Here is an 18,545-nt window from a genome sequence, read left to right as displayed (position 1 = left end):
AAAAAAAGTGAGAGAGAGAGGAGGGGGATGGATGTGCAGCCAATACCAAAACAGGTCAAAGCTGCTGGAGATGCCGTTTTTGAAGGCTTGTGTCCTTCTTGACTTCTACTGGTGCAGATATCATTCAGGCACATAATTCTTACGAAAGTACTGGAAGGTCAGTGCTGACTGGATGTGGTCGGTCTTAGAGTTTGACAAGGAGAGATTTCATAAACTTGAAGGTGCAAGAGGGGAGATAGTTGCACATATACTGGGATTTATGATGACATGTTTTATTAGATGCTTGGAACAATATTATTGTTCTGCAGGTACCAGATCTTATTTTACTGCTACTGCTGGTGCTACTGTTAATAATTGCACTGCTTCATATTAGATTCTTAATAGTTCTTGTAATATGTTGTAGTGTATATATATTTTCTGTGGTGCAGTACTAGTGGGTGAAATTAACAGTCTTGCATATTGTTATATGCCTACTATATGGTCATAGCAATGGTACCTAAGGCCAGTGTAATAAAATGTTTATTGTTTTAAATAACTAACCTTTAAGTAGGTTGAATAATTTTTGTTTTAAAAAAAAAAAAAAAAAAAAACTTTTTTTTTTTCCTCCCCAGGATAATTTTGGTGTTTTGTTTGTTTTTGGTTTTTTGGGGGGTTTTGTTTTTTTGTTTTTTTTGTGTGTGTGTGTGATCAGAGAGTACAAGCAACATGAATACATGCCATTGTGCTCTGAGAATTTATGATATCAATTATATTTTTAACATTTTCTTAAATTTTATAAGCAAAGTGAGGACTGAACAGATGAGTTCATAATATAAATAACTGTCAGTTGCTGCCCTGTTGTGTTCTAGAAACTAGAAATACCACAATGTAAAATACATCAGAGCACATACAATTAAGTAAAATAATCAACTCTACCTGTCACGTACATGTAGTGGAGTAGAAAGTACAGTTGTAAAATACGGTGGAAGTTAATTATGAAGAAGCACAAGTAACTAAAAACTGCAGTTTAATTTAATATACTCAGTTATAGCCCATCATATGTCCGAGAACAGACATAATGCAAGTCTAATAGCACTAACAAAGTAAGAACCTTTTCATATTTTGGGGAATTTTGGGGGAGAATTTTATTTAATTTTTTTTACCTGCAGCAGCTATTGCCACAGCCTCATATCTGCATGCACTTAAACAAAGTGGACTTCACCACTCCTTTCTTGCTACCTCGCTGAGATGGATAGAACTGGTTCGGAGGCGAAAAGCAGTTCAGAGTTGATGCTCCTCTGAGGGGCAGTTGTTCCAAGGCCAAGTCCTCACTGCTCAATAAACTGTTATAAAGTTCCATGCCAGGGTGCTAGTTATTCCTCACAGTCAGCTTATTAGCGCCGGGTAATATGCTGCAACCCAGGGTTTCAAAGTAATTAGCCACAAGGATAGAGTTTTTGTGAAATATTCTGTGTCTGCTTGGTTAATACATGGCATAAGAGGATAAATCTCAGAATTGCCACAAAAACAGAATGAGCAGTCTCCCATGAATCTTAATTATAATGACACTGTGCAGCACATCACCACAATTCCAGGGAAGCACTTACCCCAGATAAATGCTTTTTTTTCCCTAGTATTTTGATAGAAGAACTCGTCGGTATCGATATTTACATGACACGTGGTGTATAGGATATTACCATACTAAGCCTTAAATAGAGCACAGTATATATTATCTCTGCATTATGCTAATACACGTCACTGATACTGTAATGTATCAGAGGCCTTTTACTGGAAAGTTTGGCATAGGCTGCAGTGAAATTCAATTTCAAGTCATCTAAGCCTGGACTCTGTTTACTAAGAGGATTAACCTGCCCTGATGCAAATGTGTTACCTTCAATAAAATTGTCCATAAATCTGTATGAGAGGGTGCAGTGTTCATATGAATTCTAGGAATCCTGCATGAATGCAAGCAAAAGGAGTATCACTGAAAACAGCATTTTTCAGGGTACATGTTCAGGGCAAACATTTGTTTTTAATTGTAAAAGATTCTTAAAACTGCTGCTTAGTCTGTGTATTCACAAACCTAAACCAGTGCCATAGTTCTGAGAAATACAGTTGAATATAATTAATTATATTTCAAAGCTTAACACCAGCGATCCAAAACTGTAATCTGTAATAGCACAAAGCCACTGGCATTGAAATGGGGGACTGATTGTTTTGTCTCATACAATCTTTGTCTGAGCTTATCCATCCAATTTAGATTTAAATAACATTATTGTGATTGTACAGACCAGCGTATTGTGGCATTTATGGGCTGAAAAATCATCCTGAAGATATCCTGTAATAGTGTGTTTTCTCAAACAAGCGCTTATGATTCATTAAAGTGGAACATTACAATAAGGTCAGATGTAGCAAATGTTGACGGATTTCTCAAATTCATCTGATTTTGACCATGCAGCAAGAAGCTTTATTGTGCACAACTCAGTGAGTCTAGCCTGGGAACCAGACGATTCTGAGAGCTCATGTTTCATTAGTTCTGGCAGAATGCGTCTGGCCCCCCTCCCGTTCAAACAGATTTCCACCCGGCATTGCCCACACCGGGCCAATCTCCACCGTTTATCCATTGTGGGGCGGGTTTGATGCGATGACAGGAGCTGCTTTCGTACTCCTGCGCTACGTCACACGTTTCGTTGCTCTGATTGGTCCAGAGGAAATTGAAAATGAACTGAGATGTTTCAAAGTAATTCACATTTGCACATTTATCTTGCAATGTCAGGCTACAATGAGTCAATGATGCACAAGAAACTAGAATTTTTAAACCCTGAGATGTAATTTTATAACGGGAGAAGAAACATTTATATTCTCTTACTGCCATTCCTAAAGGTGGGAGGTACTTGTAGATTATTTAACATAAATCTTTGATAATAAACTTTTACTGCATTCATGTTTTTACACAGGGTCGTTTCTCAGTTATAAAAAAATATAGTCTGTGCTTTGACGTCCTTGCTCTTAGATTTTCTGTTCGAGGCTCTGAAGGCTTTTCAGCCTTCTGAGTGGTTATTACTGCTGCAGCTAACTACTTAGGGCTTCTTTTATTTATTGCAAACTGCTTTTTCTGCTTTTTTATTTTTTGTTGTTGTTTTTTTCCCCCTGAAACCAGGTCTATAGACAAAAATGATAAAAGTTAAAAAGCCTAAAAAGGCGTTATATCACTCATGAAGCTATTTACAGAGTTAAATATATTACTGAGAGCATATGCAAATGTTGTCCATTTATCTTCTTCTGACTACTTGCGTTAAAATATCAACTCACCTTGACAAAACTAGCCTGAACAGATCTATTTAGAGGACGTCTCTGGAAAGCTTCAGTAGTTTTCTATCATTGTCTACTACATTAAATTCTCATCTCTTGTCTCCTTGCTTTTAAGCCTCCCAAATTAGTTGTGTTTATTTTGAATTGCGGCTCATCTGTCCCTTATAAAGAAGCACAAATAGGACAAATAAGTCTAGCTATCAGTGTCGTGACTGCTGAGTGAGGATAAGTCCTGTCACCAGGCCAAAATGATTAGAACAGAAAATAAGACCAGGGTAAAAAAAAGAGAGAGGGAAAGAGGTGATATATTAAACATGGGCAGAAAGGAGCGTGAGAGCTGAATCGTAGAACTTCAAGCTTATGTAATGAGTGTGAATCGCATTTCTCGTCAGTGTGTGAATAAGAAATAATGAAGCCATTTTTAGACGAGGTAAGCTGGAAAAACAGATATAATGAAAACAGACTGGGAGAGAAGTGGCTCATAAATGTTTTGCCCTTGTTTTTTATTTGTTTTAAGTACATGTGATGGAAATAAACTTGCTAATGGAGTTTTGGGTGCCTAAATTCTGTAGAGAGATAAAGCTATTTAGGCAAGGACAAGGAATAAAGGCGATGTTTATTTGTGGCCTGAGATGTAACAATTTGTTAACGAAAAATTGTTCCTTTTTTTAGATGGCTGGATTGCCAAGTGGGCAGAACAGGCAATTATTGCATGGTCTGTGTGGTGATTACTGGGGTTGATTTGATTAATTATAAGGTGTTTGGTAATATGGGCCGTGAAAACACAATAAAAACAGGGACATAATGTAGCAACTGCATTTTTGCCGAGTTTAAGGCCTTTGATAATCAACTGAGTATCCTGACTTGGTACAATCTGGAATGTACCACTACAGCACACCTGTAGTGGTACATCCCAGCATGGAAATACTTGTACTACCAGCAACACATCATCTTAAAAAAAAAAAAAAAAAAGGAACAATCTGTCAAACTTTTCCGCTCTCTACTAAATTCTTCACATAATGGTGAGGAAAACTGTTTTGGCAGCTTCTTACTACCTGTCATAAATCCCATAAACAGCCTTGCTCTCAATAATTTGAGAGCTATTAGTGTGTCTGAGAGAGGGATAATCATCTGTCCCCGTCACAGTAAACACAATGTTAACAACAAGGCAATCAAACTCTGTAGACTCCTGTCTGGTGTTTAATCATGCCGCTGTGTTGCCGCAGTTACTCACCATGACAATGCTGTGCCTTTTTTTTCCCCCCCTTCTCGCTGTGACATCATCCCGCCACCGACTGCTGTAGCCGTAGTAGCCTGCGGAGGAAAAATGCTAAGCCATTTTAACTAGTTAATCACTCATATGGCCCAGAGTCATGTCACAGAAAGTGGTGAGTTAACATCCTCTGTAAGTATTGTTGACCCTGGCAACCAGCTAAGGCATAACCCTGGTCATTAGCAAAGCTACTTTTCCTTCTCGCAAAGTCACACACACACACACACACACACACACACACACACACACACACACGCACAATAGCATCCGCTGTCACCTCTGATATACATGACCCCTGACAGGAGAGGAGCTCAGTGAGACAGCCTGTCAGCAGCTCTGCAATGTTTCTGGCTTGTCTCCCTTCATTGGATGGCCAGCATGTGCCTCAGGTCTCCCCTGCCCATCTATATCCACACCAATTTACAGCCTAGCTGCCAGGAGAATGATACTCTGATCTGACAGTTTTTTTTTCTTCTTCTTCTGGTCAGCAATCCTGAATTACCATGTTTCATTCTTATGAACTCCCCTGGGGCTATTCTGCAATAATGTACAGCCGCGCTGAAATCAACATCTCCTCTTGCAGGTTCAACACTCTTATCAAATGCGTTCCGTTATAGCAATTACAGTATTCTAATAATAATAACCACCCATCTTTGTATTTCTACACACAGTGGAAGGCTCATACTGGAGGAATGATCTTTTTTTTTTCCTTTTTTCCTCTCCCTCTGCTGTGTGTGGCTAATTCTGTTGAGCGTGTTGTCTCTGCGGCTTTTAACAATAAAGCAACACTGTTTTCTGATGAATGATCATGCCCGCCAAGTTTTTATTGCTTTCTGTAGATTACATCAGCTCATAGTAAATCGCTTTTGCCAAGAAAATGTGTGATCCTAATAAAAATACTTCAAACCATATCTTAATACAAACAATAGTTTTGAGCCGTTTCTGCGTCGTTGATTTTTCACACAGCTGTCATCAGCATTCCTTTATTCATGAATTGTAAACAGAAAGGTCTGGGCTGAATTGATAGCGATGTAATTATGGCAATAAGATTGGTAGGATTGGCAAAAATTTGAACTTTTAGGAATTTTTACAACAGAGCGGCAAAGAAAACAGCGAGGGCCGAATGGCTTGCCTCCGCAGAGATCCGTGTGTTCTTGTAACTGGGGAAATTACCGCATGAAATTGAGTGGCTTATCATAAAATGAGCAAAGAACCTGTAGGATCGCTGGAAATGTGGGTGTTATTGGATACACGTGAGGGCTGCTAGATCACAGCATCACGTATGACAGCTGCTTTATATTCATTGTTGATCCGGAGAAGTTAAATTGAACCTTTGTGTTAACTGCTTTGAAAAAAGAACCTTTCTATAGGAGCTGTGAAGGTAGAGTGTGAACAGTCTTGTGAACACACCCGACAAGTTCTAACTAAGGTTAGATTGAGGGCTCCAATTAGTAGGAGCGCCAGTATGAAAGCTCAGATGTAGGGAATATAGGGAAATTAACTGGCTTTTCATCCCACACACACACAGGAATGCATGTGTATACACGTGAAAAAACATCTACTTTCCCTGAATACATTGAAGTGTGCAGTAATGCCTGCAAAACCAAACTTCTCCTCCCAACCTGAATAAGTACAAATTGTACAAATGCCAAAAAGGAATCATTTGAATCCTGTTCCACTTTATGTACATTTTCTTAGATAATAATAACAAGACAAGATCAAAAATAATTTAATTATATGTTCAGACAGCAACACTGATGCCTCTAATGATAGTAGATAGAACTCATGTGTGCAGGATTCTGAAATTTGTGACTTAAGCAACTTCTAGTGATGATAAAGACAGTAATACTCAGTGCGTTACCCACCCCAGCCCCACACATACCACCGTTTTCACATGGGCTCTAATGGGCTCTATACTTTTTTCCAAACAAAACTTGATTTCAGCATAATTTGACAGCTCATACGATCACATCAAGATTTTACATGGTGAATCCACACCTCCGTGTAAAACAAATCTGTGTTCACACAGTCTGCTGATTGTGTTGGGACTGTTTATCTGAAGCACAAAAGTATTTGCTCCGCAAATGGCTATGTTGTGAAATCCCTGCCAAACACTTAAGCCAGTGAGGGAACTAGAAACCATTTTGTTTTGAGTGGAATCAGGAAGTCATTAACAAACCGATGCATTACTACAGGGCTGTAATGGCAGGCGTTCTGAAACTGATACATCATCTTGCCAGAGAGGAGGGCATCGGTCGATAGCACCTTCTCAAAGTGTCTTCTTGGCAAGTGCTGTGGCCCGTAATGAAACTGGCGAACAGATGAAGAGGAGCGTATGGCAGGAGGGTCATGCACCAACCGACCTCACCCCTGTGGTGGAAAGTCCATTATCGTTAAGAGTCTGAGGAAATGTGAAGAAGCCTTTGTGCTGCTGACCAAGCTGGAATAAGTGTATTAACCGGCAGTTTCTCAGCTGTCAGGGGTCCCGGTTTTGGGCCCCTGCTAATGTAATGTTAATAAACACAAAATAGTGGGCAGCGGGACCCCTGAGAGCAGCCTTCATGTGTCTCCAGCACTCCTACAAATCCAGGCAGTGCACTGTAATATTCCACACACCTGCCTGCATCAGCAGAAAGCACACATGGTGATATGAACAGTTATGGTTGTGCTGCAGGGGTTATTGCACTTGGTTTATTTAATGATGCTATCAATGGCCGGGTGAATGAAAGGGGTACATGCGGAGATAAATCACAAAGACGGGGTCCCTGTCCAGACACTATGAGCACTGTGTAACACAGAGAGCACATGCTCGCAGACATAATAAACACTGACAGTCTCCTCTTTTTCCCTCTCTGTCTCTCATTAACACACAAATACACAGATGTTGGCTGTTTTTCAGTAAACTGCAGTATGTGTTGTGCGCCCTTTCTCATGAGGAAAATTATTAGCCAGCTGTTCGCTCCCCAGCTGCAGAGACTATTTCACGTGCCATGGGCGCTTAAACACACACTCGCTCACACACACACACACACACACACACACATAGATACATATCTGAGAGAGCGTATGTTTCTGCCCTGCAGGTTACAAGCCATAGCGCAAGGCCAGAGGAGGTTCCCGACACTGTTAATTGTCTGATGTTAATCAATTAGCAGACATCTGACTGAGCTGGAGGCCAGCAGTGAACTGTCATTAAACTCACAGAGACAGACAGGTACAGTGGTAGACAACTAAAGAGGACAGTAACTATTGGCAAGCACTGCTGCATTGTCAAGCTGGCAGGGATGCCATTGGAAGGTGTGTGTGTGTGTGTGTGTGTGTATGATGACTGCTTCCTTTACACACGTCTGTCTCTCGGTTTAATACTGGTTCAATTCACCCTCATTGCAACGGTGTTAGGAGCACATTTGCATAAGGGTTCACATGTGTGCATGTAGGAGCTCCTGCATGGTTGGCATGGATGCTTAGCATGCAGTTTAAGCAGGCGGGCCAGATGATCCATATTGTCAGGGTCAGGTCTATCTGGGCTCAGCTAACCTCAACCTCTTAACACCCAACATCTGCTTGGGTCAGCCAGCCAGCCAGGGATGGCTCATCATCAGCTGGATGCTGATGTTCATGTTCCAGCTAACTACTGGCAGGAGACAAGGGTTTGTGTGTGCATCCAAGCAAGTCCAGCTCCAGCTCTCTGAATCATTCCGATTCATTTTAGATCTCAGGCTGCCTTGGGCAAACATGCAGTGAACATTTTGGTTACACAACATTATGTATTGAAGACATAACAGTTTGTCTAATCTTTTCTTGGTGTTTTTTTGATCTTCTTAGACCACAGCAGATGGTGTGAAATGATTTATTAAGTGGATATACTTTCCTATTGTACATTTTTTAGGTATAGACTGTGAATTGATAATCAAGTTTCATAATTTTTGCCGCTTTTGCACTTTTTACATTAAATATTTAATGTCTCATATATGCTTTATAACCCTGTTTTACTATACATTCTATAGAGCCCTCACTCACTCTATCTGCTCTCCTCTTTTTTTATTTTATCTCTGCACAGGCGACTACGTGGTGCTGACCGTCTTCTTTGACCTGAGTAGGAGAATGGGCTACTTTACCATCCAGACCTACATCCCATGCACACTAATTGTTGTTCTCTCCTGGGTCTCATTCTGGATCAACAAGGATGCAGTACCTGCTAGGACGTCATTAGGTAACAAAGACAAAACACAAAGTTACAGTATTTCTGCAACTGATCATATTTAATGCAACCTAACATCAGCTAAAACAGTTTCTCCTTTTCTTCAAGGCTACACATCTCTGTAATTTGTTCCAACTTCTTTGTTTTAGTTCATTTTTTGCAATCAATTCAGCAAGCCCAAACAGATACGCTGCAGTTGTGAGGTTCGTTAAGGCCACCCTGACCTTAATTAATCCCTGCTGTGAAACACATCAAGAAGCCTGTGGTGGTCAAACACACAACCTCGTATTGTAAATCCCTCTGCTTAGGCTTCCTCTTTCCTGCAGTTCTCACTTTTTCCTTTTCTCTTCTCCTTCAACATCCTTTCTCTCCTCCTCCTTTTTCCCCTCTGAGACAGGGCAGCTGCTTAGGAATCTAGTGCATCTTGATTAGAAGAGCCTATCCTGGCACATATGTTTGCGTGCATGCCTTAATGAGGCATTAATTATGCAATACAGCAGGGAAGATGCAGAGATGCAGCCTCAGCACAATAATAATGCAGGTGGCCTCTTCACAGAATGGAAAAAAGGGACACGGAATGAAAAAAAGAGGGCAAAAACGAGGATTTCAAGGAAATTTGTCAGCTTTTGAACTTGCCCTTGGCGTCCAGTGGACATCCTCAGAAGTTCACTCGTGATGCAGTTACATACATATTCCTTAGTCAGCTTTCCTGTTGGCCCCTTAAGGCTCCGAAGCCTGACCTCAAGTCCATGTGATGTGATTATTAACGAGTAAAAGCGAGCATAACTAAATGTAAAACAATCCCTGCAGGCACAAACCCTCATTCTACCTTACTATCATCACTAAGTTGTCTGTTATTAATCTCTCTAAAAATAGGTTGTTGTTTTTTTTCTCTCTCTTTCTTTCTCTCTTGCAGCTCCAGACATGATTTGCAGTTGAAGTAATAACACAATTAATTCCCTGCTAAAATTGTACCAGGAGTCAAATGTCTTAATTTCCTCTTTGAAAGATGATGCGGGAGGTACACGCAGCCGAGTGGTTAGGAAGCGGATTAATGCAGATGACATAATTCTTAATCCTTCAATGCCATCCAGAAATATATCAATTCACTCACAACACTACAATGTTAATCTTGACGTAGACTGATGTCATTCAGTTCACATTAAATTTAGACATAAATCATCCTCTATGCGCAAAACAATTCCCCTTTACACGTATGATACATTTAAAGGAAGCAGGCGGTCATGTCGGTTGCTTGTTTGTTGCTGTTTGGGGGATGTGATGCTGCTGTTGGTAATCTGCTGTATCTGTGTACTTAGTGAAAACACATTCCCTCATCATGTGCCATCACTCCGCCTCCTTCTACATCGTCATTAGAGGCACACAGTGAGTAAAAGGGGTTACCAGAGATGGATACCAGATGGTGCGTATAGGAATGTAGTATGTCGGTGTTGTGGTCAATTGCAGATGAACTGATAAGGACTAAGTATGTGGATCAACGGGACAGTAAAACAACTGCTTACTATTCCCTCTTGGCTGTTAAGAGCTTGCAGTTAAAGAGCAAGCATTAGTTCTTTTTGTACGAGGCCCACAACTTAATATTTCCACTCTGTTTGTTACAAAATCCCCTAAAGTTCTCAAAATGATTCTTTTTTTTGCTGTTAAGACCTTTTTAAGCAATATTAAATTTCTTTAGTCACAGTTTCACAATGGAATTTTGATTAATAAAATAAATCTCTAGCATTTTACCTCTAATTCCACACACCAACTATGATCCATATGCACAAACAGCACCACACACATCAAAAAACACAGCCTCACTGTCCCTCTTATAAACACTTTGCATTGTCTTGATGTCATGTAAATATTGCATACCGCATTGATGTCTGCACGTTTTGTCCCGTCAGTGATCATTTGTCAGCTCACATATCCTTCTTTGTTATGTCGCACTGCAGTAAATAAACAAATGTATAAATTAATGAATTAATGCAGCTAAATTCATTATTATGCAGACCTTCAACTCTCTGGTGATTCATTTCGTCCCCCAGGCAGCGCTTGTGTTCCCACTTTGAAAAATGTACCTCCTATACTGAAACATTTAGGAGCACATGTGTTCCTGAGTTCGAAAAATGTATGAGCACATGGTTTTTGGAATTAACACTTTAGAAATCTGGTGCACAATCTGTGAAAATTATTTGAAAAAAAAAAAGGTCCACTCCAATTTTGAATCTCACTTGGGCTTCAGTTCATTTCAACCTTCTTCCAACAGTGAAAGTATTTGGAGATGATAGTACTGGCAAACTATGTAATCTGTTTTTTTGTTTTTCCCCCCCCTAATGCATTACATCATTAAATGTCTGGATAAAGCTGGAAGCATCGTGCTCAACATGTTTAACTTCATCACAAATCAAATCAAATCAAACTTTATTTATATAGCACTTCTCATACAATAGAGCAACGCATAAAAATGTACCTCATACAATAGAGCATATGTACCTCATGTACCTCCAAATGTACCTCATACAATAGAGCGATGCAAAGTGCTTTACAGCATTTAAGTTTAACTGCACATTATGTACTGCAAGATGCTTTCATCAGGGGTTCCTAAACTTCCAGAAATAACAGATGTGGAGATTAACACCACTGACCTGAGGTGGTGGGAGCATACACACTATTTGGCCTATCCAAACACAACACCACGAAAGAACACAACAGCCTAACAACCACAATATTATTTTACTGTAATTTAATGTATGCGATTACCAGAAAACATCCGGTAAAGTGATCTGCTTTTGTAAAGTGTAATACTGAGTAAACATACAGTATGTAGGAGCAGTAGATTTACAACTTTTCAAAATATTTTTTTTAACAATTATAGCAAAAAGATGCAATTTCTAGATGTTTTTAAATCATATTTTTCTTTTTTTATGTTAATTGTTATAACTACACCACTCAATAACAGAAAATACACAATATGCGAGGGTCAAAATTAGATTCTGATACAGTGATAAGACTTTGTTGTGAGTATTTTTTTTTTAAGATATAAAGGCATTCGGCATTTGCAATGATAAATGCCGTTGAGCGCCATTCAGAAGATCAATTCAACTTGTCCTTTGTCTACATTTAATCTGATCTAATTGTCCCTGTTTTCTGTTATTTCATTACCAGGCATCACCACTGTGCTGACCATGACCACCTTGAGTACCATAGCTAGAAAATCTCTTCCAAAAGTTTCCTACGTGACTGCCATGGACCTGTTTGTGTCCGTCTGCTTCATCTTCGTCTTCGCCGCACTTATAGAGTACGGTACGCTGCACTACTTTGTCAGCAACAGGAAGCCGAGTGCCAAAAAGGACAAGAAGAAGAAAAACCCGGTAAGCGCTGTTCCAAAACTAACTAAATAGATTTATTCTTTCCAAGTATACCTTGAGGTTTCAGGTATTGCCCAAACCACAAGTATCATTGTTTTAAAAGAAAATATCAGGACGTATAATCAGTGTTGACAGAACCTTTTATTTAGGTTAAAGGCTAGGTTCTCCCTACACAATTTCTATCCTTCCCCCACCGTGGTACAGTAGTGAGTTAAGCTGTAGGGGGAAAAAAGCTATACACTGCTTAGAATCCCTAAGGGAGCATCTTCCCACGGGCCACCACCTCAAATTACTCAATGAGCGAGGCGTGCAGCTTGAACCTTTTCATAATCCACCACACATCTGTTACAGTTGTAATTTAGATCCAGGTCACACGGCAGTAGAGTTGGCCTCATATGAGCCTTAAATCCCTCAAGAGATCATGGCAGCTCGGTTTAAGGGCCACAAGCTCTCACCGAATATCCTAACACCTAATGCTTAAGTGTATGTTTACCTTTGACTTACAGTTCTAGCTAATCTGTTAGAGTTGGCTTGTGGTTGTAGAAATGGAGATTTCTAATGGAAATTAGTTCAAATCTATCACTTAAAGTTCACTAAGTTTATGTCTTTATGCATTAGTTTTTGGATTACTAAACCAACCAAACCAAAAAAACAAAAAAAAAACATGGTTATAGGTAACCAAAATCCATCTTGGGAGCATTTTTTTGGACATGAAGGACATTAAATCTTAAACCTCTAAGTATGCTGCACTCGGGCGAAGAGGAGTATTGAACTGGAACTTGGAGGAAAGTGGGGCGATCTAGTTTTAGCCCCTGTAACGGAGGTTTTGCACATGGTCTGTCTCGTGGACGAATGAATGAATAATGAAGTAGAAGGTGTAATGCCAGTTTGCCATCTCAGAGGGGCTTTTCTAGGTTCTCTGCTTGACTTGCCAAGACGTGGGGAGGAGGAAGAATGCGAAGAAAGGAGGTCTTCAACTGAAATTATTTTTGATGTTCGTTATTAATTAAAAACATGGAAATAACCGTAAATCGAGGAAATATAAGGGAATGTAAAAAAGAATCGATTCCACTACTTGCTAGTTCCTGTGGTTTCATGTGATGTGAATCTCATGGGGTTTCTGCAACAGTTTATTTCCTTTAAAATACAGTCATGAATTACTACATCAGCTATGCATAGCGGTGCTGATGAAAATGCTTAATGAAATGCTGTGTAAGACAAAAAAAAATCACTTGAAAATGTAATGATGTCACTAATGAGGAGTATGTGAAGTGTGAATACTGGATGGTGTATACTTAATCTTTGTAGTTTTGTAGTGATATTTTCCTTAAGGCGATGCTGCATAAGAAGCATGTGAGATACATATATCCCACCATGCATCTCCCCCTGTGTCTGTTCGTAACATGTATGTCTCTCTACAGTATATTACTTCTCTTTCCATTCTGAGTTAGACGATACAGTACTTGTATATTTCACACATTTACTTTATGTTTATTTTTCTGGTTATTGATTTTTTTGTTCTCTGTTTACATGTATTCTTTTTTTTTTCTTTTTTCTATTTTCTTTATTTTTTTACTCTCTTTCAATTCCACAATTTCTTTTTCTCCTGTCTGGACAAAAGCTCCTCCGGCTCTTTTCCTCAAAGGTATATTGCCTGTGTCTGACTGCATGTGTCTGCTGCATTTTGGCTCTTTGAGCCCCCAGCACCTCACTGCTTTTCTGTCTGTTCTACAGCAGATACGCCTCTCTCTCTCTTTTCCCTCTTTATCTACCTGCATTCTTACTGTACTCCTCCTCAGTTACTAAATAGGTATCAGAGATAACATTAAAAAAGGGGCGCTCTGCAGTGCACAGTGCGGAGGCAGCCAGCCAGACATACTTATGCAGTTTTTAAAATTCAAATAAGCATCCCACACATCCCGTGTCCAGAAGAATGTAATAGTCCAGGCCCAGTGTGGACTCATTCTGGCTCCCTCTGTCCTGTTTCACTCTTTGTTGTTGTTACCACAGTGAACTAGCAGCTGCTACAATAGCTTCCTCTTCTTTCCCTTCTCCTGCCAGTAAATCTATACCTGTGTGTTTGTTGGGCTTCTCAACCTGACGCTTCCTACAGAGTCAGCAGAGCCTTAACAGACTGAAACAGACAACCCGTGCACTGTGTTAAGTCTAATTAGAATTGGAAGTTCATTCAGAAGATTAACACATGGTAATATATAAACACCCACAAAGCAGCCAGGGTGGGTGAAAGCTAGTAAAGATCTAAATTTAACCCACCAGGCAAGCTGTTTATGCACATAAAGGTCCCGCATCTATATTTCAATAGGGCATGGAAGTTGGATTTTCAGAGATAGTCTGAATGCACTGTTGAAAAATCGACCTGCAGTATGGAAACATGAATGAAATTCTCCTGTAATGAACCTGAAGTGTTTCCACATTTTGTCTCCTCTGAGCGGTTGTCTACTTTCAGCCAGTTAAAGCTGCCAATGCAACTGTGTTGGTTCCTTGTTTTTATTTATTCATTTATTTATTTTTTGCTAACACCGATTCAGCATAGCCCAGCTTGACCAGGCCATGCGGCGGGATGCTATTAACGCTCCTTCTGCTTGAGCTTTCCACTGCGCTTCCTTTCAGTGCAACCGATCCCCTTTGAGAACCGAGCCATAACCTGCTCTGCTAATCCCCTCATAAACTTAACATACGGTCCGTTAATAAGGACAAAAAAAAAAAAAAAAGCTGAAACTAACCCGTATGTTGTTTTGTTGTGGTTATGTATCGTTTTCAAAGGGACAGCAGTTTTGTGCACTAGTGCTGGGCAGATGAGAAGTCGTAGGGAATGAACCTTTCTTTGAACAATACTTTAAGCTTGTTCGAGGATGCATGTTTACAGCAGATAATGACATGTTCAAAACGAAAACTGCAATGACCTAATTTTTTTGCAGCAAGCATGCTTTTTGTAGATACATTAAAAGGAGGTAAAATTCATTTATGTGGCAGATGAAAACAAAAAAGTATCTACTTTTATGTGATGGAAGAGCTGATCAAAAGTAGCTCATATTCCCACAACACAGAGCATAAATACATGTTGGAGTGCCAGTGTAGTCACTTATAGGTTATTGTCTCTGTGTTACAAAACATAGGGAACAACTGAAATGATGACTGGGGTCACCGTCTTAAAGGAAAGCAGTGAGATGAAATTCTTAGAAGCTGAACTTTGGACAGCTCTAAACTCAGTGTTTCTCTTTTAAATGATGAGCTTGACATCCTAGTTTATCAGCAAGGTCAGGAATCTTCCACTTCTGCCAAAGAGGGGGGAGGAGAAAGCATTTAATCTGCCAAACAGCCAGAATTCCAATTTGTGCAAAGGTGGCGTGGCATTTCCAGATAAAAGCTGATGAAAACAGTCTATTTGAATACTAATTGTCTCCCCCTTTTAAAATGACAGGGCCATAGAACCACTGATGTCACTGTCCTATTTTAGGCATCTTCACAAATGAAAGGCATGTGCCCTCCAGTGGTGAGCACAGATTGGAAGAAAGAACGAAAAAAAGAGCTTTATTTTAACCCGTTTAGTGACAGAAAGAGTGGGCTGGAGAAATATTGAGCTGTGAGCTGCACATCTGCCAACACATGCTCCTCCCTAAGCTTAGCTTTATGATGTATCATAAGCTAGTTACAACATAGCTCATAAATGTATTTCAGAAAAACCACTTACATTCCGGTTCAAATTAGGACATTTTGTTGAATCACTGGGCACTAAAACATCTTGAAATGGACCTTACAACAAATTGCTTAGTCAGCATTTTGAATGCTATGCAGCAGCAGGAGCATAACCATAATAAGAAATGGAGGGGCATTGCCCAGCACTAGCTTTATATAGCTTCTAAATAAAGCAAAATGAACTACTGTACTAAAAATATAATGATTGCCTCAGCTGCCAGCTATACCCCCGCCCAAAGCTGTAATTTGCATCATGGGTTCCACAGGGATTGACCCTTTGTTACTATAAGCCTCACTAATTACAACCACAGGTGGTAGTTATGGGTTTACTCGTATTTCTTGACATTAAAAGGGTCTATTGGCAAGTTGAAGGTGCAAATTACATTTTGCTGACTAATGACCTAAAATTAAGTGGGAGAGAGAAAATGGTAGCTCAAATTAGTTCCCCTGGTATGTCAGTGAAGCCTTGATGACACCGCTCTGAGGCTCCGGTGGCTAACTGTGTCATTTTGTCCTGTCAAAAGCAGACACCCACAGTGGACATCCGTCCACGCTCGGCCACAGCCATTCAGATGAACAACGCCACACACATGCAGGAGCGAGATGAGGAGTACGGTTACGAGTGTCTGGACGGAAAGGACTGCACCAGCTTCTTCTGCTGTTTCGAAGACTGCCGCTCCGGAGCCTGGCGGCACGGCAGGTTGCACATCCGCATCGCCAAGATAGACTCATATGCACGCATCTTCTTCCCTACTGCATTCGGTCTCTTCAACCTGGTCTACTGGGTCTCCTATCTCTATCTCTAGGCGCGGGTGTGTATCCAGCCTTATCATACAGTCAATTACATTCTACATATGCTCTGCGCCAGCAAGTGACATTTTAAAAGGAGGGGACCCACTGAAATACCCAGAGATTTGATTTTGAGTGTTTCTTCTCTTTCTGTTGTTTTAATCCCTTTAAATTTGAGTTGTTTTATCAGATAACTTTAACAGACATTGCAAATGTTGTAGCATTACATTTAACTGGTGTGAAGAGGTTTATAGATGTGCTGTGAAAACGTCGATTGTGTGAGAGATCAAAAGTTTTGCTTTGTTTTTATTATTTTGTTTTGGAATTTTGAATTGAAATTTTAAAGCTTGTATAAATCGTAGTTAACCCGATTGTTTTAGTCTAGTCTAATCAAATAATTTCACAATAAAAAAGTGAAAATAAATAGCTATTCTGAAATTTCAAGTTAGTTTTGAAGATCATTTAAAGACAAAAGTGAAATGAAATTATTTCTGATTGATGATGACACAAATAAAAAGATATGGATTTAAAAACATTAATAAAAACATAAAACAGCATTGAAGAGAACAAATAAATAGCAAGTTAAAAATAGCATAACCAGTCATGTCCTCATGATGAATATTAAGTCTAAATTAATAATATAAATTGAATTAACTGTCTTTTTTTTTTTATTATTATCACCATTTCTTTTTCACTTAAAACACAAAATCTGAAGCACTTTAAAAGAGCAATGTTAGACAGTGACACAGATCCATTTTGATGACGCAAAATTATTTCCTTTTCTTTTGCTAACATGTTGGCAAAATTACACATTGCATTATTCATGTGTGGTCAGAGTGCGATGATGCTATTTATGGACAACGCTCAACTGTACAGACACTGTATATATTTTACTATTACATAGTGGTTTACATTTATTGCATGCACCTTTCAGGCCAAAAATCAGCATATTTTATGGTCTTCTACTGTTGGCTATGGAAACTAAAAGATTAAAAAAAAATAAACAATCAACTGTTGATTATCATTCAGGATTTAATTCTACTTTTTCTTTTTCTAGGAAAATTGGAAAATCAACTGATTTAAAAAAAAAAAAAAAAAAAGGGCCCACTTCATCTTTTTAAGTCGAGGAATCATCCTTGCGTACAGGTGGGAGGATCAGCCCAGACAACTGGTTTAATGGTTTTCCTCACATCTATTAGCTTGCAGCATAGACAACACTGACCCTTCAGCCCCTCCTCCATGTGCTGCTAAAAGCCCACATTTACATAATGACACACCACTATTGTATATTGGTTACGCAAGCAGGTACAAGAGAAACTATATTAAAACAAGCTACGTGTTGTTATAAAAACGAATCATTACTTGCCCTTTGCGTTATCAGAGTGACACCTGCAGCTGTAACACCACAGGTTGAGTTTCACCTTCAAGTAGCGGCATTGAGACTAATCTAAACCTCAGTGCAAATGTCAGTGAAGACAGCTGGAGGGCACTTTGCAGTCAAGCAGAGTTCATTTAAGATGACAAAAAAAAAAGTCTTAATAATAAATAAACTTGAGCATTTCAAAAAGACAAAAAAAAAAGCATCTGCTTGTGTCAAGAACAGATGTGGAAGCCTTATTATCAAGCCTCTCACTTCCAGAATCACATTTAGATTGTAAATCATTACACAGTGAGGAAACTGATTTGCAGGGCTGAGCAGAAGTTCATTGTTGTTTCATTTGTTTTTACCTTCCCCCCCACCCTTAAAAATTTGCTTGAATGTGTGACGAGAGCAGAGAACACAGCGGAGGCGTCTGAATTGTAAATGTCTTGTATGATAACATATAATGCACATGAATTAGAACCCCTTGCAGATCAGTTTTGATAGACACCAGTATGCAATCAATGGAGACAGTGCTGCAGT

At 39.4% G+C, this 18,545-nt stretch overlaps 1 protein-coding gene across 1 annotated transcript in view; it reads left to right on the top strand.

Annotated features, from left to right (window-relative positions):
• Positions 1-18,220, top strand: part of gabrg2 (gamma-aminobutyric acid type A receptor subunit gamma2) — a 49,720-nt gene extending 31,500 nt beyond the window's left edge. Inside the window, exons 7-11 of the mRNA XM_008298293.1 lie at positions 8,625-8,777; positions 11,934-12,139; positions 13,758-13,781; positions 16,381-16,665; positions 17,700-18,220. Coding sequence (XP_008296515.1) covers positions 8,625-8,777; positions 11,934-12,139; positions 13,758-13,781; positions 16,381-16,659 — 662 coding nt within the window. The 3' untranslated portion in view covers positions 16,660-16,665; positions 17,700-18,220. The remainder of the gene's footprint in view (positions 1-8,624; positions 8,778-11,933; positions 12,140-13,757; positions 13,782-16,380; positions 16,666-17,699) is intronic.
• Positions 18,221-18,545: the final 325 nt, after the last annotated feature.

The sequence above is a fragment of the Stegastes partitus genome, unplaced genomic scaffold, assembly GCF_000690725.1.
Source record: "Stegastes partitus isolate 25-593 unplaced genomic scaffold, Stegastes_partitus-1.0.2 Scaffold28, whole genome shotgun sequence".
Classification (NCBI taxonomy): domain Eukaryota; kingdom Metazoa; phylum Chordata; class Actinopteri; family Pomacentridae; genus Stegastes; species Stegastes partitus.
This window is presented reverse-complemented; position numbering and strand designations above follow the sequence as displayed.